At 42.4% G+C, this 26515-nt stretch overlaps 1 protein-coding gene across 4 annotated transcripts in view; it reads right to left on the reverse strand.

Annotated features, from left to right (window-relative positions):
• MACROH2A1 (macroH2A.1 histone) overlaps nucleotides 1-26243 on the reverse strand; it is a 45598-nt gene extending 19355 nt beyond the window's left edge. For 2 of the 4 annotated variants that reach the window (XM_072145872.1, XM_072145871.1), the window contains exons 1-5: nucleotides 26003-26243; nucleotides 10238-10429; nucleotides 6716-6822; nucleotides 3094-3276; nucleotides 2268-2378 (exon numbers count right to left, since the gene is read on the reverse strand). In XM_072145872.1, the coding sequence (XP_072001973.1) occupies nucleotides 2268-2378; nucleotides 3094-3276; nucleotides 6716-6822; nucleotides 10238-10409 (573 nt within the window). In that variant the 5' untranslated portion in view covers nucleotides 10410-10429; nucleotides 26003-26243. Of the gene's footprint in view, nucleotides 1-2267; nucleotides 2379-3078; nucleotides 3277-6715; nucleotides 6823-10237; nucleotides 10430-26002 lie in introns of all 4 variants that reach the window. The other 2 variants (XM_072145870.1, XM_072145869.1) reach the window with 2 other exon arrangements.
• Nucleotides 26244-26515: the final 272 nt, after the last annotated feature.

Below are 26515 nucleotides of genomic sequence, written 5' to 3' on the forward strand. Positions count from 1 at the left end.
AGAAAGTTAGGAAATAGCTATTTGGGGGGATATTACCTACGGGGGACATTAATTATGGCTATTGGAGGGGGGGGGCATTAATTATGGCTACTGGTGAGGGGGGGCATTAATTATGGCTACTGGTGGGGGGGGAACATTAATTATCGCTAATGGTGAGGGGGGGACATTAATTATGGCTACTGGTGTGGGGGTGGCGGCATTGATTACGGCTACTGGTGGATGGTGTTTATTCATAGTGAGGGGGGCCCTGTTGGGAATTTTGTCCAGGGGCCCAGAGGACTCTAGTTGCGCCACTGCACATCACATGTCCTGCACCTGCCTTGGCAGGTCATGTGCTTACCACTAAGATTTGCTGTAGTCGGGAAGTTGCATTCAGCATGGCCATTCCCTTATTGCAGTGAGGCAATGTACAGTGAAGACACTCACTATGGTAAGAGGGCAAGACAGTCTGTTAAATCATCACTGGGAGCAGAGCATAAGATGGAGGAGGGGTAACTGAGAACTAATATGAGACTTCTAGTTTTCAGTGGCGGCCATCTTGGAGATAACTCTGCCTATAACATTCTGTGAATCATAAAATCAAACTATTTAAGCACCATTTTGTGACTAATGACATTGAGTATTCATTTATTGATAGCATTCTAGGGTTTTGTACCAGAAGTTTTAGTATTTACAGAATTTAACCAAGTTCTCTGAACATAAGTGCAGAATGTAACGTTTGTAATGCAAGGGTTGAAGTCCAGCCCCTGCCACCAGAAGGTTGCGACTGCTTTGGGCTGCGGTTTTTTGCTGTAGACACAATTGTTGCAGATATTCCACAGTCAGATAATTCTAGTCTTGGACTGAATACACACACAATTTGTATTCATACAGCTCCAGTTCTCCTCCTCGCTGACCCTTTCACTTTAAAGGGGAATTGGTTTACGTAGAAGTGTGATACACAAAAATTGTGCATGCACTATAATTTTGCAGACCACAGACCCAACAAGGTTGAAAATTAAAGTCTTGTGCATGGAACCATAGGCTACATAGACAAGAATGTTGCTTTTGCCTGTGTACGCACTTGCCCCAGAATTCTGGTGGATTTGTGCCCAAAGAACTGTCTAAAATGCATTGTGCCACATTTATCAAGGCGTTTAGAACTTTTTCTTAATTGTCTGTGTGCTAAAAGTTCTTGCACACAGTTTATACTAAATAAAACTAGGTTTAAAGTAGGAATCAACTGTCTTATACTGCGCCAGAATTTATCATCACAGTGTTAAATATGGCACAGCATAAGACTAGTGATTTCTAGTTAGAAACTGGCGGAACCTCAGATCCTTGGCTACATTCCCCCCATTAGCTTCAATGGATGCGTGCACATGAATATGTTTTCACGGATCCGTGTGGAGGCTCTAGGAAAATCAGAGTAGGTCTTATTCCTGCCTGTGTGTGGCCCCTGCTTTCCCTTAGAAGTCTATATGAATGTGAACAATATGGACGCCACATAGATGTCACACAATCATGTAACCCTTCATGATTTACATGTTTTTTGTTTTTGTTTTTTTTACAGAAAGTTTTTTCAGATATATGGCTTAGCAATGGATTACATAATGATGTCATACAGAGTATAACATTCGACTATGGATCCAATAATTGCGACCTGAGAACAGCACATGCCATGTACAGGTACAGCATTTTATTCTATATAAGATGAAGATTATGAGGGTCCTGTGCAGGTCACTTGTCATCTTTACAAACATAAAGTTTGTATATTATTGTAATCAGCTCTGGTGAATATACAATAATATGCACATGTTGTAAAGAGGTGCTATGCATCTAAGGGTACATTTAGACAATCACATGCTCACTGCACCATAATCCGGTGCCATAGGCGTCAACGGGGGTGGATATCTGGCCGTACCATTTGCGGTCCCCATTACAGCCGAGAATAAATATGTACTTGTTGTAACACTCTAAGTTTGGGCAGAATTATAATAAAATGGTATGGGGAACATAGTTTATTTTTGTCTATTTAAAAATGTGAAAATTGTCCCAGAAGTTAATGGTTACAGGCCATCTGCCTTCAGATAGCCCAGCCCCGTGCAGAAGGTAACTGCTTCTGATGACCCCAATCCTGATGTCTGACTCACTTTGTCTTTACAGTTTATGTTAATTTATACAATTTACATTGTTATTCATTACTTCTCCCAATCCCAATGTATCTACAGGTCTACATCTTGTAGTTATATATAATATTCCGTTTCTATTAGATGAATAAAGCTTACCTTTTGTCCGAGGAATAAACTTTTTGTGGAGAGGATTGTGAATCCATCTGCTGGGGTCCCTTCTGTTGTGCTGTCCGCACTTGCTGCTTTGCTGGCTTCTCCTTGCTTCTTCTGAATAAAGAATAACATATAAATGGCATATTAGCTCCGGGAAATATATTACACAAGTCATTAATGTAATATTAAGATGCCTGAAAGTCAATCCTTTTTATTAGTAGTAATATTAGAGGAGGTAAAAATAAATTATATATTTTATGGGTCGTTACAAAAGTAATAAATTGTTGCTTATATCTCCCTGCCCTCAATTACCAATGCTCCAGTATACACCAGAATCAACTTCTTGGGAGTCTTTTAGGAGAGGTCCGTGAGCCAATCAATGTCCGAGGTGTGTCCGAGTGTCACTACTCCCACCAGTTATTGGCATCCATTTTTGTAGCTATGTATTTTTGGGATCAGAAAACATTTTTGTATTTGTGTATTAGATATGTAAGTGCTGCACAGTCTATAAAACTACAGAATGCATTTTCAGAGGCTAATCCTTCAGACGACTAGATCCTGTTTTTCCTGTCTATTCAATAATCGCAACCGAAGTTGAACCTTAATTTCTTCAAATAACAACTTACAGTGTTACAGTGCAACAGAGGGATCACTAAATCTACTATTCAGTAGGACAATTGTGGAGGCTTTGGGAGTCTGATCTCACTATTATGATATTGAACCCCTTTAAACACAAGGCAAATAGCGTTACTTAATAGTTTATTCCCTGTCACCATTAGAAAACAACATATTGTACTTATTGTAAGTAATGTACCTTGGATTTTCTCACCCCCTTTTTGGCACCCGGCTTCTTTGCAGTTGACTTCTTTGGTGAAGTGGTTTTTGCTTTCTTTGATGGTGGTGGTGTGATGATTGCTTCCAATTTTCCTTTGGTTCCTCGCTTCTTTGCCAGAAGCTCAGGGTGAATATTTGGCAACACGCCACCACTCGCTATTGTAACACCTTTAAGCAACTATTAAAAAATGCATTTAAAGAAAATATGTAAATACAATTCATCTCTGTTAAGTACATTGTTAAGTACAATTATGCATACATAACTGATATATATAAATGTATATAAATACTTGATCCACAGGATACACCATCAGTGTAATAGCTGACAACCTGACAACCCAGGCACTAGAATGAGAACAGAGAAGTAGGGGGGACATCCAGTTTCATTCTATAAATAAAGCCTGGAGTTGAAGACATATTCAAAACGTATTTCTTAATTTTCTTAACATTTCTTATTTCTTAAAACTAAATTGAAATCTACTGTCAAAATCGATCATTATAAACCAGGCACACTTTCTCATAGATCCAGGCACCGTGATTGGTAGTCTTGTTTTTATTTGTTTTTCATGGCCTCCTTCCTTCTAAGATCAACTTTTTAAATTATGCTAAAAAGCCTGAAGGGCTCAGGGCAGAGGTCGCACTAACATTTTTCCAGAAGGGTAAAAATACTCCTCTCACCATTTTGGAGGAGTATTTTTACCCGAGGAGGAGTATGAAAATTTCGGTAAAACACCGCACACATAGCACACGCACACCATTACACTCACACAGCACGCACTACACTCACACAGCACGCACTACACTCACACCGCACACACTACACTCACACCGCACACACTACACTCACACCGCACACACTACACTCACAGCGCAAAACATAACACTACATTCACACAACACACACAACACTACACTACCCTCACACAGCACACACACACACAACACTACACTACACTCACACAGCACACACACAACACTACACTCACCCGGCCTTGCTCTTAAGTCCCGTCGCCGGGACAGCCCCGCTGTCCACATGTCTCCTCTGTGGCCGGTGCTCTCACTCCGGGTCTCTCCGGCACGCCCCTTAGTCACGTGCCCCGCTGAGCGGCCCAACGCACACTGTGTTCGCGCTAGTGACATCCCCCTCTTTTGCACCGCGCGCTGAACCGCTCAGCCTACGCGTTACACGGAATAATTGCCAAGCGTAACTTTACGCATGGCAATTATTTTGGGGGGTAATGGCGCCTCATCACGCCTCTATGACGCGTGGTGAGGCGTTAATGCGACCTCTGGCTCAGGGGTTGTTACCAGAGCCCCCCCCTCCTTCACAAGCTGTACCCTTTCCCCTCCCCTTTCTCGGCACTTACCTCTCTCTCTGCCTGCAGTTACCTCACACACTAGGAAGGGGGAAGTGCTTCTACACAGTGTAACACCCTGTGAAGCTATAGCATGGAAGGGCTCAGGTAATGACCCTCAGAGCGCTTCTGGCTCATTAGCATAATGTTAAAGTTGATTTTAGGATGAAGGAGGCCATGGATAAGAAATATAAGAAGATTACCACTGTCGTGGTGCCTGGGTCTGAGTAAGTGCCCCTGGTTTATTAAGCTTAATTTTAATGGTAGATTTCCTTTAATTACTGTATGTCATCACAACCAAAGGTAGTCAGTAGTGGGTATACTATAAACTTTAACTTCTGTTGAGCGGGGAGGTGGAGGATGGAGGATATAGGTGGTGGAAGATATGTTTGGACAGAGCTGCACAGACTGATAGTAGAGGAGGTTGTTGGCTACGTGTATTGCCGGTGTTGGGGTAGTTGGGAGTTGTTTGACATGAATGAATATGTTGATCTAGAGTTTAGGGTTTTCTTTTAGCTTACTTATAATATTGAAAATGGTCTATAAATTAGAAAAACACTGAGATTTTCATTTTAAGCAAAAGTTCCCAACCCTACTGTGGTCCGAAATATCATTATATAGGTCCACTTCAAGTCTTAAAAATGTGTGTGAAAAAATGTTAGGGATGAAGAGGCTTGTGATACAATGTTTTTTCTTGCAAATCATGGCAGATTTTTTTGTAAAGATATTAATGAATGTGCAACTGGTCTTGTACTCTATAAAATAAACAATACAATAAAGTTTTATTAATCCCTGTGGAAATTGGGGTATGTTAGATGTATACGAAAGAGGGTTTCCGATATAGATAACATAAAAGTAAAAAAAAAATAAACAAACAAACAAAAAAAAAACCATGGATATATTTTGTCCAAAGACGCTGATAAATAATCCAATATCGCCACCTAGTGTTCGAGAGAAATGTGAACCATGCACTAACATTTTGAATAATCGGAATGAGTAAGTTTTAATCTTAAAATTTAGTTTGACTAAATACAGACTGCAGCAAGTCTGACTTTTACTGTTCTGTCGGAGATTTCTTTGAAATGTCCATTATCAGCATAGACAGGGTTAAACCATATACCTCCCAATTGTCCCAGATATGGCGGGACAGTCCCGGGTTTCAGTCTCTGTCCCATCCAGTGGGAGGTACATCCTGGGACATCATTTCCAGACAATAATACTGGAGACCCCATAGAAGACAATACTGGAGACCCCGAGAGCATAAAACTAGCAATACTGGAGACATCAGAGAAGACAAAAAAGATAATGAATTCTTTCCTTTCCTGGCTCTTCTTCTCCTCCCAGCACCACCCTTCAGCTTCCTCTCTCCTCCATGCACCGCAGTGCTCGGTGTCCTGTCATGACCCAGAACAGAAAAGGATCTGGGAGCACTACAGTACAGCTGACAAGTACTTACCACTTGTGGGTCCTCTCCTGCGGGCGCTCTGCACTGGGTCTTGACCATGAGCATACAAACAATGTCAGGAGAGGGGCCGCAGGAGAGGACCTCGGAGGAGTGAGGACGACGCAGCAGCACTCACCGCTACCCAGCCTCCTGCATCAATGAACACTTTTAGATGAGATGATTGGGGCTGCACGTTCTGTACATGCTCAGGAGTGAAGCTTTTCTGCTCTAGATTAGAGGAATAAGACACTGGGAAGGAATGCCAGCATTTATCTGAAGCACTGCCACAGTGACCAGGAAAACAGGACTGCAGCGTCGTGGAGCCACTGACCATTTTGTTGGAGTTGGAGGTTTGTCTCACCGACTCCACAACCCTGGTCATAGGTTACAGAACTCGTAAATCCAAAGCAAAAAATGTTAAGTTTTAAACTGATTTTCATGTGTATTACCTGTATTATCACCAAGTAATCCATGACCTAGCCGTGGTGGGGCTTGATTTACCTGAACTACACGATGCAGTTGAGACCACATTAGGCGTTCTGCACATTGAAGTCAACAGAGATATTGGTAGATTTATCATAAGTCTCTTACAGCAGAACTGTTCTAGTTGCCCATGGCAACCAATCAGTGCTCAGCTTTCATTATCCCATAGCCGTTTATAAAACTTAAGCTGAGCTCTGATTGGTTTCCATGAGCAACTAGACCAGTTTTACCTCAGAAACTTGATGATAAATCTCCCATTTTTTATGTTCACCTTCTGTTCTTATGATATTTTTTTCAGGGTATTATTTGCAAATAGTGGCCCAAATAGTACTCACCTGATTCAGTTCTTCATCATTCGCTACAGCGAGAAGAATGTGTCTGGGAGTGACTCTTCCCTTTTTATTATCTCTCGCAGCATTTCCGGCCAGTTCCAGTATTTCCGCTGAAACCAAAAGGATATGTTAGAGTAATGATAAAGGACATGCGCTGCTCTATAGTCTGTAAGTGGGACTTACACCATCTGACCATGTGTATAAAACATTTTGGAACATGTATTATGACGGTGGGCTTTGATGTAAATGTCTCCTGTGTAATACTAAATGACAAGTCACGTGTCTAGACAACTAAGGGTGATGCCACACATGGCGTTTTAAAACCGTTTTTGGTCAGTTTTTAAGCACTCTGTTAAAAAACGCATGCGTTAAAAAAACGCATCAGTTTTGTTTTTAAACGCATCAGTTTTTTTGTTTTTTATTGCGCAAAATCGCTAAATTTTTAAAAACAGATGCTTTTTTTAACGCATGCGTTTTTTAACGGAGTGCTTAAAAACTGACCAAAAACTGTTTCAAAACGCCATGTGTGGCATCACCCTCAGGCTCCCCCCAGCAGAATCAGACATCAGTTACTCTTAATAAATGCTATAATAAGACTCTATAAAATGTCCTATGAGAAAAATGTATCATTATATATCTGCACAAACAGCAATGTATCTTCATAACTGCAAAACCATCTGAAAACCAAGAAGTTTTCACAGTAGTTAATCCGCAGCGATTGCTGAAAGGAGAAAGGCAAAGCCATGCAATAGCTAGCGTCCAGTGGATTTGTGCCACATGCTCATCCCCATCTCAAAGGTGAATGTTATTTGCCTCCATTTTTGATGATTTAATTGAGTTGAATGTAGCATGCACACAATCCAACCATTAATCAATTAGTAGAAGAGATGGGGCTCAATATAGCTCTTTTCTCATGAATTTTGTCATAAATAACCCAAAAGGATCAGCCCCTTTAAGACTAACATTATCTTTACATTTTATCCACACCGGTGCTATTCTACATCATAGTAGACCCTGCGATTGCCACTTGTCTGGCCCCAGTCTAAAAAGCACTTTCAGAAATATACCATGCTCGAAGATATCCTTCATCACTCCCTGCAACACATATGTCCTCTCCAAATCAAAAGTCATAAAAACACCTGCCAAACTACATAGACTCGTGTCTTGTGTATTTTAATAAGAATGAGACTGGTTTCTTAAATCCTCCGCCAGCACGGAGCTGCTACAGCTCTCCTGACAAGCCTAGAAGGTGCTGCACGGGCTACAAAATAGGAGGAGGCATCAGGACCTTCTGGGAGACGGGTCTCTGTTAATAAATATGTGACACTGTACGGCCTATACTTATCCAACTGCAGGAGTAGCCTTATTCATGGACTAAAAACCATATACATAGCTGTATCATAGTGTATACTGGACCGGCAGCAGTACTGGCAGTATACATTCACTATATTCCTTTATACAGTCAGTGCTGCTACAGTCATTGTATACACTAGAGAAATGTATGCAGCTATAGTACATATATGCAGTCAGTGCTGGGGATTCTTATATCCATTGATGCTCCACTAGGGGGGAAATATGCAAAGCTTTCCAGGATGGGATAAGCCCTTGACATCAAGCATGACCTACAAGAGGCCTTATGACATGATGCGGGAGGCAACAGTTGGCAGGTAAACTCAAACCTCTTCTTACACTTTTGGGGAAAAATAAAGGGAAAAAAAATAAAGAGTCCGAATCTACAATAGCTCGCTGGATGAGATCAGTGATTCTGGACTGTTATAAGAACAAAGATGGATATTCCAGAAGAACTTAAATTCCATTCAACCAAAGCCGTAACAACTAACATATAAAACTAACATATTAACCCCTTCCCGGCCTCTTTCGTTTTTGCGTTTTCATTTTTCACTCCCCACCTTCAAAAATCTATATCTTTTTTATTTTTCCATGTACAGAGCTGTGTTATTGCTTATTTTGTGCGTAACAAATTACACTTCAAAATGGTGGTATTTAATATTCCATGCCATGTACTGGGAAGTGTGAAAAAAATTCCAAATGCAGTGAAATTGGTAAAAAAAACGCATTAGTGCCGTATTCTTGTGGGCTTGGATTTTACATATTTCACTGTGTGTCCCAAATGACATGTCTACTTTATTCTTTGGGCCAGTGTGATTACGGGGATAACAAATTTAGGTTTTTCAATGTTTTCATACATTTACAAAAATGAAAACCTCCTGTACAAAAAACTTTTTGGGGATTTTGCCATATACTTTGGTGTATGGAGTTTTGGGAGGTGTCGTTTTTTGCGGATTTTGATGACATTTACAATGTTATCATTTTTAGGACTGTACGACCTTTTGATCACTTTTTATAGAATTTTTATTTATTTTTTAAATGGCAAAAAGTGCCATTTTCGACTTTGGGTGCTATTTTGCGTTATGGGGTTAAACGCAGTGAGAAACTGTTATTATATTTTGATAGATTAGGCATTTTCGGACATGTCGATACCTAATGTGTTTGTGATTTTTACTATTTATTTATATTTATATCAGCTCTAGGGAAAGGGGGGTGATTTGAGTTTTTATGTTTTTTTATTATAATTTTTTTTTTAAAACTTTTTTTTAATTTTTACTATTTTTCAGCCATCCTAGGTTGTCTGTATGATACTACCATACACTTGTCCATATGGACTTTTAACTGATTTACCTTTGTGATGCTGGAGATTCCTCTTCCATTTTTTCTACAAGTTTTCCACTTAGTTTGCTGCCCATGCAAACTCTCCGTGCATCACCGCTCCAGTACTGACACGCTGCATTCCAGGGAGGTGAGCTGAATCCAACTCTTTTTTTCTTCACTACCATATACTGTCATACTACAGTATGGCAGTATGTGGGGATTTTCCACCTCATTCATTGCAATGTGATGATCGCACATGGGTTAACACAAAGCCGCCTCGGTCTTGGAAAACCAGAGGCTGTCATGGCGACGGATCGGCGCTCACCAGCTATGGAGAGGGTTTAGCCTGTGAGTCCTCTCCATGCACCTGCACCCGGCATGTGACGTACTATTACGTCACATGTCGGTAAGGAGTTACCATCATAGTGTAGTTAATTGGTATGATTACTGGTGGGTGGATGCCAGACTTTTAACCTCTTCTCCAGGTGGGGCCGTCATGGTGGATAAGTGCTAAAGGAATTACCGGTACTAATAATTGTAATATTTTACCTTCCGGACAACCCCTTTAAAAATCTGCCAGTTTTATTAACTGTTTAATACATTTTGTGCACCTCCAAGTCTTTTCTGAGATGTTAGTCCACTTTTTACTACACCCCTTTACTGGAGTGAGATTTTTAAGAAATTCTGTTATAGAAAAATCTGCCTCAGATTAACCACGCCCACTTCACCACCCACTTGAGTGGAGTAAAATGTTGAAAATGCCCTATTTTGCAATATTTCAAACCCAGAATTCAGAAGTTAGTATGCAGCCTACATTCATCATTGTACCTCACAGGAATACCAAAGCATGCTCACCGGTCAGATACTCCAGCACAGCAGCCATGTAAACGGGTGCCCCAACTCCAATTCTGTATTTGGGGTGTCCTTTCTTAATGTAACGCAGCATTCTTCCAACTGGGAATATGACGCCTGCCTTTGCTGACCGTGAGGTCTTGGTGGTCTTCTTTTTCCCTCCTCTGCTTGACATCTTGATTGTGTGCTATACCGCTGTAAACAAGAGCAGGCATTTAATAATACACAAAAAGACAATGTGAGAACATAAACCTACGCAAACATCAAAAACAGGAAACTGGTATCAATGACGAAACATAGTACAAGACTTAGTACAAGGGGATGTCCGAAGATTGAAAAACATGGTTGCTTGTTTACAAAAACTGTGCCACACCTGTCCATGGTTTGTGTTGGTATTGCGGCTCAGCTGCATAAAGATGAATGGAGCTGCGTTTCAATACCACCGCAACCATGGCCAGGAGAGGCAATGTTTTTGGAAGGCAGCATTCATTTTTTTTTTTTAACTTCCGGACAACCCCTTTAATCCTAGAAGTACATTTTTGCACTTACAGGGAGCTTGTTATCCGTAGGACAAATTGCACTGCATTGGGGGACATGGCATAGTCATAGTTTATACAGTTTAAAAAAAAAACACATATCCATCAAGTTCAACCAAAAAATTGTTAGTAGTAAAAATGCAATCTCAATCCGAAGACTTTAATCTTTCTGATGATGTATCATAGTATTTTTTCCTTTGGTGTATAATTGAGACATTTGGAAGGTCTTTTTTGCACCTTATGCAGGATCCTGTCTTTTTACTTGTGATACATGTTCCGTTTTTCCTATCCTGGCAGGCGCAAATTTTGGCTTCTTTTGAGACTTTGTAGCTAATGTCTCAAATCCACATGGACACAAGCCATGTGAAGGGGTTAAATGCAGGAGTGGACGCTAATGTAAATTTAGGATTTGAGGCCGTGTCCTTCATATTTAAGCATTGTAGACACACCCCAGGGACATGACTATGTACTGGAAAGATGAAAAAAAAAATCCAAATGGCACCAAGTAGATACCAAATTTATTTAGTTTTGTTTAGTTGTGTTAATGTCTAAAAAACTTTTTTTTAGAAATTTTTTTGAAAAACTTTACAAAGAAAATATGTCTTTACCCATAAGTTTTTCACAGTTCAATCCTAATTGTGTTAAGGCTCCTTTCACACACACATGCTACGACTGGGTCTGGGCATAGAATACAGTCGGCTGCAGAAGGGAAAGGGGAAGAGCTCCTCGCCCCTCCCCTCTCCTCTCTAAGGAGCCATGCAGGTGCATCAAATCTTTATCTGGCTGCGGCTCAGTACGGTGATACACATTGGGGCTTATTTACTAATGGTCGTACTGCGCACTTTCGTCTGGCTTTGCACCTTTTTCGGGGATTGCACGGCTTGGACAGGTATTTAACAGGTGTCTCCGCTGGGATTGTGTTGCATGCAATTGTTTTTGGCATAGCTTCGCCGGCTTCCAGGCCACACAAATCGGGGGGGCGTGCCGTTGGACGATCCGACTGATTTAAACTAAGCGCGGGATTTAACTTTCGAATTGTGTCGCAAGACAATGCACTTACATGCACCACAAAATAGATGGTGAACCCTGTGAGACCTGAGTGCGGAAGCGACACATGCAGGATATCGGCACAGTGCATTATAGTCGGACAATGCACTTTCAGGCAACTACAGCGGGAATGTAAGTAACTGTGCCCCATTGTGCTCACTATACCGCGCCGTGTACAATGCATTTCTATGGCAGCTGCATGGTAGCTGCCGTTCGTACGGCAAGCATAAGGCAGCCATATATACTTCTGTGTGAAAGAGGCCTAAGTGTCATTGTTATTTTCAATCTCAATAAACAGGTGTAATGGCCGTGTCTACTATATTATAAAGAAGACACCCAGCCTGTATAGAGAAGCCCATAAGCCCTTTCCATGTACCCTCAACAGGGTAAAGGGGTTTACACCAATTACAGCTGAGCTTTTTTATTACCAGTGCTCAAGAATATTTAAAAGCTGAGCTGTGATTGGTTGCCATGGGCTTGATAAATCTGCCCCACTGTCACATACCATAGCAGTAAAACTACAAAAACAACCTTAGAAATTGGGTGCAAGGACAGAGTCAACAAAAATTGGGATCGAAAAGATCAAGGAATTTTGATTGTGGTCTGGACCTATAAATTGTTTAGTGGATTAACTCAAATTTCTGCAAGCAAGAGGTCTTTAGACTTAAAAAAGGAAAGATGGATAAAAATTAACTTTTATTTCTTTCATGTAATAAAAAACCAGAACTGTGTCTGTGTTGTTAATTATTTAGGATACATATGCGAACCAAAGACATTTAAAAACTTCCTACGGTGGGAGTGGGTTTTTAATTTTTTTAAACACAATAGAGGGCAGCACTGGAATCGATGCTGGAAGTCTAAGTGTGTGTCTGCGCTTGTGCATCTATTGAAAGATATAGTTATCACTCAGGAACCAACTGAAGAATTCTATTAAGCTGGTGTGGAACAAACTGAGGCCTTACAGCGGTCACTTGCACCGCATAATAGGCAAATGTGGGCTATGAAAAAGTCCCACTCATTTAGTAGTGAGCTTTACTTGTCCACTAGCTACCAGCAGTCACTCATGCACAATTTGCACTCTACTTACAGTTTTGCTCAGAACAAGCGCGCACACTTAGGCCCCTTTCACACTTGCGTTGCAGATCACGTTCGAGTTTGATCAGGGTGCGATCAGGGTTTGGTCAGTGAAAAACGTACATTTTGCATCAGAGTGCAATCAGTTTTCAGTCAGAGTTTGGTTCAGGGTCTCAGTTTTTCACGCACGTTTTTGATGCAATTGCAATGCAATTTCAATGCGTTTTTCACACGCAGAAAATGGACTCAGGACTGAGCTCTATCTTTTCTATGGCAATTGATGCGTGAAAAACGCATTGCACTTGCATGTGTCTCAGAGGGCAATGCGTTTTTGATGCATCTCCATAGACTTGTATGGTGCGTTTTTCACGTGTGTGACTTGCAAAAGTAGAGCATGTCGAGATTGAAACGTGCGTTAAAAAAAACCCATTGATTACAATGGGTCAGAGTGCAATGCAAGTTCTGCGCGTCAAAAGCACGCGCAGAAAACGCGCGTGAAAAACGCAAGTGTGAAAGGGGCCTTATGCCTCTATTTGTAAAGCCAGCTATCTCATGCGCTACTGCTTTTTGCTGTCTATATGGAATATAGAGGAGTTTTTCTTTTTCTTTTTTGTGTGCTCTAAAAGTGTGCACGCTTGTTCTGAGCAAAACTCTAAGTAGAGTGCAAAAATAAAAAACCCACTCCCACCATAGGAAGTTTTTAAATGTCTTCGGTTCGCATATGTATCCTAAATAATTAACAACACAGGCACAGTTCTGGTTTTATTACATGAAAGAAATAAAAGTTAATTTTTATCCATCTTTCCTTTTTTTGGTCTAAAGACCTCTTGCTTGCAGAAATGCAATTTGAGTTAATCCAAGGACAGAGTCAGCACTGAGCAGAGTGCGCTTGATTGCTTGTTTAGCTCACAGTTATTCCACATTGGCTACCATCATGCAGCTTTTGCTCTATGTGTCCCTGCAGACAATAGGATGAATTTATTAACCCTGTCAGGAAACTTGCGGTAGTCAATCTAAAAACATCTGCCCCTTTCTTTCTAAATTTCCTCCTGAGTTCACTTCTAAGTAGTTTCCTCTAGGCTGGTGATAATGGAACACTATAGAAATGAGAAACGTTCCAAAGCTGAAAGAAAAATCCCACCAAGCCAGAAGCCTGCAGTCCTGTCAGATCCAGAACAAAGAGAAAGGCTTGGTTGGACTGAGCCTAGAACAAATTCTCCCTTTTAAAAAGGGAAGCAGAATAAGCAACAATAATGGCAGCAACTTGTAATGACAGTAGGTTAGCTGTTTATGGGTGGCAGCTGTAGCTGCATGGTGGTAGTAAGGGATCGGCAGTATGTAGTGGTACCTGCAATGGTGGCAGGCAGATGGCAGCCGTTTCTTGATTGTGGCTGTCCCATTACAGAAGCAGGTGCAGCCATAGTAAGGCAACATCATGGTAGCTTCGCTGACAATGTAATAGCAGGCCTTTTTGATGCTGGAAATGTAGGAGAACTTGTCATGGCAAGTAGGAATGGCTGAAATGATTGCACAGCTTCCTTGACTTTGCCAACATTGTGCACAAGACAGTGAAAATTCTTCAAAGGGTGATGGGCCACAAGGGAGCATGTCATTCAGCTCTGGTTCAACACAGATACTTTGTTGGTACTGTTGTCGCTCATGACCATGCTAACTTGCAGCTCAAATTCAACACTGCATGGCAATGGTTTACCTGGTACAGGTAGGCATGAGGCTGGGGCAACACTGTGGAAACAGAAAGACGTCCAGGGAGGAGATGGATAAGTGACACCAGGTCTGGAATCCAAGCTGAAAATGCGTGGAGTTGTCAACCTGCAGGTGTCAACCGCGGTGCACACAATGTTACAGAAAGCATCTGCAGGGAGCGGCCAGCGTTATCCGTGACGTGTGAGTGAAGGGCAGGGATGGCTTTTTTTGAGAAGTAAGACTGGCTAGTGATCTTCCAGCGCAAGCCATCAACTCCATAAATTTTGCAGAATCATCTAAATTTAAAGCAGAGACTGCAATACCAGCAAGTTGGCCAGGTGGAATTTAAAGGGGATGGCCACTAATACCTGGTAAACCTTCTGTGTAATGATTGGTAGCTGTGGGTCAGGAGACCTGCTGGTCGCCATGAAAGGAGCCGTGCAATCTTAACTGTATCCTTCAACCACTGGGGATTATTTAGTTGGTGAACACTTTAGTAACACAACAAATGCAAGAGATATTAGGGCTCTTTACTAGCCCTAATCTCTCCTTAGTCCCTTATCCCTGACCCCTATCCCTAGTAAATTGCTAAATTTGCAGAGGCTCCAGAAACAGACTGTTCAATTCACAGGTCGACCACATAGGAGGGCAGCCTCATTGCATCAGTTTTGGACTGTCTTAGGAACTCTGCTGCCCATCAGATCATAGTGGCTTAGAGTGTTGATACTTCAGATTTAAGAGGTGTTAAAGGACATCTACCACCAGGAGGAAGGATTGTAAACACATTGCGAGAATTTCAGCTTTTAAAATGATGCCCCTTTTAGGACTTTGCCTATTTCATTTTATCTACATCCTTTTTATAAAGAGTGTTGGCCTTCGCTTCATTTGGGCTGATAATCTACCCGGCCTTTCATATAGCATCCTTACTCAACACAAACAACATATTTGGGTATTATTGTGCCATTTTCCTATCCCAAGCACCAATGCATATTGATAACTACGTAAAAGACTGGCACTAGCAAACATGGTAAATTTCTTAGATTTTATAACTTCTGATAAAACAATATACCCTCTAAAAATGAAAGCTCAATACATAAAAATTTAACTGATAACAGACTACATGCAACGTGATTGTACCAACATACAACCAACACACTGAACATGACAATGGGTACAGTTAAAAGATATACCACATGATGACTGTCACAACTGACATATTAATGGACGTGGTATAAATTTGGGATGTGGTAGTTTTTTTGCATGAATCTGCAAGAGCTTCATCTGTGTTGACGATACTTAAAATTGCCTTTGAGATGTAGCCAAGTAGATGGACTCATATTGTCCGTGCTTTTGCACATGTTAGGGGATACCAGAGGTCGCACTAACATTTTTCCAGAAGGGTAAAAATACTCCTCTCACCATTTTTGAGGAGTATTTTTACCCGAGGAGGAGTATGAAAATTTCGGTAGCACACTGCGCACACACTACACTCGCACACTGCGCACACACTACACTCGCACACTGCGCACACTACACTCGCACACTGCGCACACTACACTCGCACACTGCGCACACTACACTCGCACACTGCGCACACTACACTCGCACACTGCGCACACACCACACTGCGCACACACCACACTGCGCACACACCACACTGCGCACACACCACACTGCGCACACACCACACTGCGCACACACCACACTGCGCACACACCACACTGCGCACACACCACACACAACACAGCACACACTACTCACACATACAGAACACAGCACACACTACTCACACATACAGAACACAGCACACACTACTCACACAAACAGAACACAGCACACACTACACACACATACAGAACACAGCACACACTACACACACATACAGAACACAGCACACACTACACACACATACAGAACACAGCACACACTACACACACATACAGAACACAGCACACACTACACACACATACAGAACACAGCACACACTACACACACATACAGAACACAGCACACACTACACACACATACAGAACACAGCACACACTACACACACATACAGAACACAGCACACACTACACACACATACAGAACACAGCACACACTACACACACATACAGAACACAGCACACACTACACACACATACAGAACACAGCACACACTACTCACACATACAGAACACAGCACACACACACACTACTCACACATACAGAACACAGCACACACTACACACACATACAGAACACAGCACACACTACACACACATACAGAACACAGCACACACTACACACACATACAGAACACAGCACACACTACACACACATACAGAACACAGCACACACTACTCACACATACAGAACACAGCACACACTACACACACATACAGAACACAGCACACACTACTCACACATACAGAACACAGAACACAGCACACACTACTCACACATACAGAACACAGCACACACTACTCACATATACAGAACACAGCACACACTACACACACATACAGAACACAGCACACACTACACACACATACAGAACACAGCACACACTACACACACATACAGAACACAGCACACACTACACACACATACAGAACACAGCACACACTACTCACACATACAGAACACAGCACACACTACACACACACATACAGAACACAGCACACACTACACTCACACATACAGAACACAGCACACACTACACTCACACATACAGAACACAGCACACACTACTCACACATACAGAACACAGCACACACTACACTCACACATACAGAACACAGCACACACTACACTCACACATACAGAACACAGCACACACTACACACACACACACAGAACACAGCACACACTACACACACACACATACAGAACACAGCACACACTACACACACACACATACAGAACACAGCACACACTACACACACACACACAGAACACAGCACACACTACACACACACATACAGAACACAGCACACACTACACTCACACATACAGAACACAGCACACACTACACTCACACATACAGAACACAGCACACACTACTCACACATACAGAACACAGCACACACTACACACACATACAGAACACAGCACACACTACTCACACATACAGAACACAGCACACACTACACTCACACATACAGAACACAGCACACACTACACTCACACATACAGAACACAGCACACACTACACTCACACACAGAACATTACACCTACAATTACACACTCACCCGTCCGGATCTGCGGGCAGGTAGAGATGGAGCAGGACAGGGAGCAGCAGCCCCGCTGTCGACAGGTATCGCGGGGCCTGCGCTCTCTCTCCGGAGCGCTGATGACACAGATCACTGTGTCAAGTGTCGCGCTGAGCGGTCCGGCGCGCGCTGTGATCGCGCGACATTTACCTCTTTTGCAGCGCGCGCCGAGCCGCTCAGCCTGCGCGCTGCAAGGAATAATTGCCAAGCGTAACTTTACGCATGGCAATTATTTTGGGGGGTAATGGCGCCTCATCACGCGTCTATGACGCGTGGTGAGGCGTTAATGCGACCTCTGGGGGATACAATATTATTAGCATGTTCCAATGTATGTGTACTGTAACCTCTGTCTTTGAAACGGTTGTCCATACTTTAGTTTCCGTTTAATACCGATCCTGTCTAGAGCAAGAGCGATGTGCTCTAATGTATGCCCCCACCGCTAAGTTTCTAGTGATATTTTTGGGGTCATGTGGCTTGGCATGGAGAGTGGTATTTCCCGATGTAGGATTTCTATATAGGCAAGTGGAAACTGAATGGGAGGATGAATGTCCAGTTAATGTAATGTCTAAGAAGTTGATGGTTTGTATATCATAATGGAAAGTAAACTTAAGGTTTGATTTGTCATTATTGATGTACACGATAAATATAGAGACGTTGTAGGTATCATCAGTCCATACAAGGATGCAATCATCACTATATCTACCATACCATCTGATAGAATTGAGATATGGATGTGATTTAGAAAAAATATAGGACTCCTGCCTCCATGCCACATAAAGGTTGGCCAATGAGGGGAAAAATTTTGCCCCCGTTGGACAGCCTCGTACCTGTAAATAAAATATGTTGATAAAGAAATTATGAGACAAGAGAAATTTCAATAGATCAAGGATGGACTGAATAATAATAATTCCACTGAATAATTACTGTACCTTCTCATGTGATGAGAAACCGCTAAGATGTCTAAATCATGGGGGATAGACATGTAAAGAGATGATCACATGTAACCCAACAAAAATTGTTACCCCAATGAAAATTAGTCATACTTTTTAGTACTTTCCGACTGTCTTTGATGTAACCAGGAATAAGTAAGACAAAAGGTTGCAAGAGATTGTCAAGTCATTTACCTAACTGTTCAGTAAGAGAGCCCACTCCAGAAATGAGTGGTCGCAAGGGAGGAGGGAAAACCTCCTTATGCGTTTTGGATAAAGTATACAAAATAGGAACCAACGTAATACGGCTTCTACTGTTTTGTCATCAAAAATATTCACACATCTGCTTTGGTTAACTTGCTCCGGTAACTCATTCAATGCTTTACGTTCTCCCAACAAAAGATTATGTTTAGAAAAATCGATTTTTTTTTTTTCCCCTGAAACTTGTTTTAAATCTTGTTCAACAGCGTTTTGAAAATTGTCCATGGCAGGAATTCTTGTCTGAATGGGATAAAAAGGGGATTGATTTTGTGGACTTTAAGGGAAGCGTTATGCACATTAGTAGAGTTGACGTTCACGCTCGTCATTAGAGTATTGAGGTCAGAGACCAGGATTTGATCTGAAAGCATAAAGTCCAAAGTAAAATCGGTTAGTCCACATCCATTTAAATCTGATGGAGCAGTGTCATCTAAATGACTGCAGAAGTCTACTACAACTTTCAGGTGCAGGGCAGGATGCCAACTCCACCACCAGGCATTCCCCCTCTTCTAGAGGTGATTTGAAGGGGAAATAATCACAATTACTAACATTTTGCAAGCAATTGTGATTATTTTAGGTCTTTTGGTATGCCAGAAAACTGGCAAATAAGTCCTGAGGAATCCTCCCCCATTTAACTATTTCACTGCTGGTTTCTATTACTTATTCATTGCTCCCCTATGTGAGTGCAATGACAGAATTTTTATTACACTATGCCTACAGAAATATATGAGAGAAGAGAACAATTACATGAGCATGAAGAAATGAATAATGGAGGCGAATTGAAGTTCTCTATCATTTCACTCCTTGTATTGCCGAAAGGAATGAAAGAAGAAAAGAACGATAGAAGTTGTAAGAGAAGGATGATATAGATGAGAGTACTTATCATTCAACTCAGTATTTTTGAGGTGAATCATAAGAGGAAATAATGATGGAGAGGAACAGCAGTACATTTATCATTCTACTCATCATAATGCTAAGAGGAATGAAAGATAGAAACCTGAAGCGCCTGAAAACATGGCCTGCAGACGCAATCTCCTATAGGAGAATGAATTTCTCCCTGACCTATGACCATAGGATCCGCCCTAGCCAAGCCGTTTCCCTTTACTGTACTCTACTGCAGTTGGGCGTCTACAACATTTGAAATAGAATAACTTGGTTTGGCCATTATCCTATAGTGCAGTGATGGCGAACCTTTTGGAGACCGAGTGCCCAAACTGCAACCCAAAACCTAATTACTTATCGCAAAGTGCCAGTACGGCAATTTAACCATATAACTGACGGTTTAGTTTAGAATCAATTTACACAGGACTGCCTGAGCTCGGATTCCAGCAGTCCTATACACACTGAAACGCCACTTTTACACCATTTTACATCACATAAAAGAGTAATAAAAAGTTATCAAAAGGTCACGCAGTCCTTAAAATGGTAGCAATGAAAACAACGGCTCATAAAGCAAAAAAAAAATCACACCTCCCCAGCAACGTGCACAAAAGTTATTAGCGTCACAAGATGGCGAAACTATTTTCTTTTTCGTACACTGTTTTAATTATTGAAAAAGTATTAAAACACAATAAAACCAACAAATCTGGTATCACTGCGATAGGACCGAACCAAAGAATAAAGGACACAAATGATTTGGAGCGCACAGCGAAAGTATTAAAATCCAGCTTCCCAGTACACGACATGGAATAATAAATGAGAAGTAAAATATGCTACGCAAAAAATAAGCCCTCACACAGGTACAGGCAGTCCCCAGGTTACATCCAAGATAGGGTCTGTAGGTTTGTTCTTAAGTTGAGTTTGTATGTAAGTCGGAACTGTATATTTTATCATTGTAATCGCACCCAGAACTTTTTTGGTCTCTGTGACAATTGGATTTTAAAAATGTTGGGTTGTCATAAGAATCAATATTAACACTAAAGCTTCATTACAGACACCTGTGATAACTGTTACAGCTGATCATTGTAGCCTAGGACTAAAGCACAAGAAATTACCAACATCCAGTGGTCCGTTTGTAACTATGGGTCGTATGTAAGTCGAGTGTTCTTAAGTAGGGGACCGCCTGTATATACAAATGCACGTATAAATATATAATATGCATATACATAAATACATTAAATACATACATAAAATGTACTTGCTCTTGCTCAGGTGTCTGTTGTTCCGGGGGGGGGGGGGAATGCAGCATCTGGAGTTCGGGGCAGTGTGGTTATGAGGCATGAGTTCCAGTGGAGGGGGTGATGGGGGGCAGTGACAGGAGTTGAGCGGGGGGGGGGAGTGAGAGCGGCCGAAGTTCTTGCTGGGGTTGATGGTGATAGCGGGCAGAACAGGCTGGGGTTCGGGGGGATTTGTGGTAGCGGGCGCAGTTTGTGCAGTGACTTTCGGGCCAGTTGCGGGCCTTATGGGAGGTGCGGGAGCGGGCAGGAAATCAGCCTTCTAATAGATCAGCAATCTATTATGCCCCGTGGCAGCGCTGAATTAAAAAAAAAAAATAAATACACTCACCTCAGACTCGGCGTTCCTCCGGCTGATCACTGCAGCGCACACGGAGTAAGGTTCCCCAGCGCTGGCAGCGTAATGACATCATTTCGCTGCCAGTGCTGGGACTCTTTACCGTCCTGTGCGCTGCTGTGATAAGAGTGACAGCAGGCAGTGTCGGCGCCCTGCTCTGTCATGACAACCAGGTGTGGACAGTGGTTGTCCGCACCTGGCAGTGTTTGGGAGGATGGGGCGCGTGCCAGCAGTGAGGGCTCTGCGTGCCCTCTCTGGCACGTGTGCCATAGGTTCGCCACCGCTGCTATAGTGCTACCTTAAGTCTATTCCCTCTACATATATGTTTGACTTTCAAGAAGCCTACTGAGATTAATCTATGAAGAGAATGAATTTCTGTTATAGGAAAATCGTGAGGCTTATAAGAAACCATAATGTGCAGGAGACCTCAGGTGTTTATTCTTTTCTCTATAATTAGAAGGTTTCTTGTAGGAATAATGTCCACTCCCTATATACTTGTTGCTAAGTAACAGCTTCATGTACACATAAGACAGTGTATACATCACATCACAACAATACAGAGCTGACAGTAATATATGGATGCTACACAGTCATTAACTATTTACATGCATTACATTATACCAGGCTGAGAGTATATGCAGCCAGTACTGACAGGTATACAGGCGCGTTTCATCCATATACATGTATTTCATTTGTTTTAATAGCCAGAGGCTATAAAGTGGCCAGCTGAGGCCTTAAGGTTGCCCTCCACTACTTAAAGGCTTTTTGCTGCTTCCAAATCTTTTTGTAACTGCACAACATCTTTTTTTAACATATTACTATTATTATTAACACTTACAGTAAAACAACCAACTATGAAACGGGGCAAATATGCTTATTATTATGTTGTTAGATTCAATGTGCAAACTTAGACAACTTCCTATGTGACGATTCTGTAAACTTGTCAACTTTATGTGCACCTTACAGCCTGTGACCCATGTGTGGTGTTCTGGTGTTACTGACAGTTCTGGTGATCCGAACGTGAGGGGCAAGAAATCCTTGTGTAGTTTACCTGACAGTTCTGGTGACCTGTATATACCATGTGTAATGGTGTAACAAATCTGCCCTGACTGACAGTATAACACGTGACTGATCTGTTCTGTTGTAATCTGACACTTTGTTACTATGCAAAGGGCAATACAAGAAGCAAATCATTTATCCCAGTGTAGTCTGACTTATTGTCTTACTGACAGTTCTGGTGATGAGGCGACCCATCTACAACATATGACTTCTCTGCCTCAGTACAGTGTTACAGACAGTTCTGGTGACTGTTGTATATGTGACTATTCCGCCCCGGTACAGTGTTACAGACAGTTCTGGTTATTGTTGTACATGTGACTTCTCTGCCCCAGTACAGTGTTACAGACAGTTCTGGTGATGAGGCGACCCATCTACAACATATGACTTCTCTGCCTCAGTACAGTGTTACAGACAGTTCTGGTTATTGTTGTACATGTGACTATTCCGCCCCAGTACAGTGTTACAGACAGTTCTGGTGATTGTTGTATATGTGACCATTCCTCCCCAGTATAGTGTTACAGACAGTTCTGGTGATTGTTGTATATGTGACTACTCTGCCCCAGTATAGTGTTACAGACAGTTCTGGTGATTGTTGTATATGTGACTACTCTGCCCCAGTATAGTGTTATAGACAGTTCTGGTGATTGTTGTATATGTGACTACTCTGCCCCAGTACAGTGTTATAGACAGTTCTGGTGATTGTTGTATATGTGACTACTCTGCCCCAGTACAGTGTTACAGACAGTTCTGGTGATTGTTGTACATGTGACTACTCTGCCCCAGTACAGTGTTACAGACAGTTCTGGTGATTGTTGTATATGTGACCATTCCTCCCCAGTATAGTGTTACAGACAGTTCTGGTGATTGTTGTATATGTGACTACTCTGCCCCAGTATAGTGTTATAGACAGTTCTGGTGATTGTTGTATATGTGACTACTCTGCCCCAGTATAGTGTTACAGACAGTTCTGGTTATTGTTGTACATGTGACTATTCCGCCCCAGTACAGTGTTACAGACAGTTCTGGTGACTGTTGTATATGTGACTATTCCGCCCCGGTACAGTGTTACAGACAGTTCTGGTGATTGTTGTACATGTGACTACTCTGCCCCAGTACAGTGTTACAGACAGTTCTGGTTATTGTTGTACATGTGACTATTCCGCCCCAGTACAGTGTTACAGACAGTTCTGGTGACTGTTGTATATGTGACTACTCTGCCCCAGTACAGTGTTACAGACAGTTCTGGTTATTGTTGTACATGTGACTATTCCGCCCCAGTACAGTGTTACAGACAGTTCTGGTTATTGTTGTACATGTGACTATTCCGCCCCAGTACAGTGTTACAGACAGTTCTGGTGACTGTTGTATATGTGACTATTCCGCCCCGGTACAGTGTTACAGACAGTTCTGGTGATTGTTGTACATGTGACTACTCTGCCCCAGTACAGTGTTACAGACAGTTCTGGTTATTGTTGTACATGTGTCTATTCCGCCCCAGTACAGTGTTACAGACAGTTCTGGTGACTGTTGTATATGTGACTATTCCGCCCCAGTATAGTGTTACAGACAGTTCTGGTGATTGTTGTATATGTGACCATTCCTCCCCAGTATAGTGTTATAGACAGTTCTGGTGATTGTTGTACATGTGACTACTCTGCCCCAGTACAGTGTTACAGACAGTTCTGGTTATTGTTGTACATGTGTCTATTCCGCCCCAGTACAGTGTTACAGACAGTTCTGGTGACTGTTGTATATGTGACCATTCCTCCCCAGTATAGTGTTACAGACAGTTCTGGTGATTGTTGTATATGTGACCATTCCTCCCCAGTATAGTGTTATAGACAGTTCTGGTGATTGTTGTATATGTGACTACTCTGTCCCAGTATAGTGTTACAGACAGTTCTGGTGATTGTTGTATATGTGACCATTCCTCCCCAGTATAGTGTTACAGACAGTTCTGGTGATTGTTGTATATGTGACTACTCTGCCCCAGTATAGTGTTATAGACAGTTCTGGTGATTGTTGTATATGTGACTACTCTGCCCCAGTATAGTGTTACAGACAGTTCTGGTGACTGTTGTATATGTGACTATTCCGCCCCGGTACAGTGTTACAGACAGTTCTGGTGACTGTTGTATATGTGACTATTCCGCCCCGGTACAGTGTTACAGACAGTTCTGGTTATTGTTGTACATGTGACTATTCCGCCCCAGTACAGTGTTACAGACAGTTCTGGTGACTGTTGTATATGTGACTACTCTGCCCCAGTACAGTGTTACAGACAGTTCTGGTTATTGTTGTACATGTGACTATTCCGCCCCAGTACAGTGTTACAGACAGTTCTGGTGTTTGTTGTATATGTGACCATTCCTCCCCAGTATAGTGTTACAGACAGTTCTGGTGATTGTTGTATATGTGACTACTCTGCCCCAGTACAGTGTTATAGACAGTTCTGGTGACTGTTGTATATGTGACTATTCCGCCCCTGTACAGTGTTACAGACCGTTCTGGTGATTGTTGTATATGTGACCATTCCTCCCCAGTATAGTGTTACAGACAGTTCTGGTGATTGTTGTATATGTGACTACTCTGCCCCAGTATAGTGTTATAGACAGTTCTGGTGATTGTTGTATATGTGACTACTCTGCCCCAGTATAGTGTTATAGACAGTTCTGGTGATTGTTGTATATGTGACTACTCTGCCCCAGTATAGTGTTATAGACAGTTCTGGTGATTGTTGTATATGTGACTACTCTGCCCCAGTACAGTGTTACAGACAGTTCTGGTGATTGTTGTACATGTGACTATTCCGCCCCTGTACAGTGTTACAGACAGTTCTGGTGACTGTTGTATATGTGACTACTCTGCCCCAGTATAGTGTTATAGACAGTTCTGGTGATTGTTGTATATGTGACTATTCCGCCCCGGTACAGTGTTACAGACAGTTCTGGTGACTGTTGTATATGTGACTATTCCGCCCCTGTACAGTGTTACAGACAGTTCTGGTGACTGTTGTACGTTTGAATGTTCTGCCTTAGGAAAGTGTTACAGACAGTTCTGGTGTTGAGGGGACCCATCTATAACATATAACTAATAATAGTGAGACAGGCTTATGATGTGTAGTGAAATTTTGGTGCTTCCTAAACTTTTTGCACAAATTGATTCCTATGACACCCATCACCCATGAGAAGAATGTGTAAAAATGGCGTCCTGTCAGATATCTGGAGATTATGAGGCACTTGCTGGGGTCACTGTCATCTCCAGAGCCGATCTACCTGTGACAGGTGCAGTGCACAGGTAACTAGAGAGGAAAGACAATGACAAGACAGGAGAGCAGCAGGTGGGGGCTCCCAGGCCTGTACCCCTCATGCACACGGGACGTGTCAGGTACTTACAGGCTCCGCAATACGTCTACTGTCAGTGCTCTCAGTCCCTGCATGAACTGGAAAGACTCGGCGGCGGCTGTCACTCACTGCACCCACAATGCACCGCGGCCCGAGGCGTCACATCCCATCGTGTCCTGTACAGTGAGGCGGCGGCTGACAGGAGGCTCCACCACACGGAGCTCTCGGTGTCTCCGTCACTGCGGATGTAACGCGCGCCTCCATTGGTGCTGCTCCGGGCTTCCTTGTTGCTAACTCACGAGGTTCTGTGCTGTCTCCTGTAATAATGCATTGGCCATATACGTGAGGCGTCCGCTTTCCTAGTGTTGCCTCACGTACACACCTGATGCATGTAGGCAGAGCGCTAGTCCCTGCTCTCAGTGCAGCCCGTATTCGGGTCACCGGCTGCTCTCCCTCCCTTCGTACGGGTAAGGGAGCTGAGGAGGCGGCTGACCTACGGGCGCCAAACATTGGGAGACGCATGAGCTTGTACAACACAGAGCTGCCGGGTGCTATAGGGAGGTG

Source organism: Engystomops pustulosus, chromosome 4, assembly GCF_040894005.1.
Source record: "Engystomops pustulosus chromosome 4, aEngPut4.maternal, whole genome shotgun sequence".
In the NCBI taxonomy this organism is placed as follows: domain Eukaryota; kingdom Metazoa; phylum Chordata; class Amphibia; order Anura; family Leptodactylidae; genus Engystomops; species Engystomops pustulosus.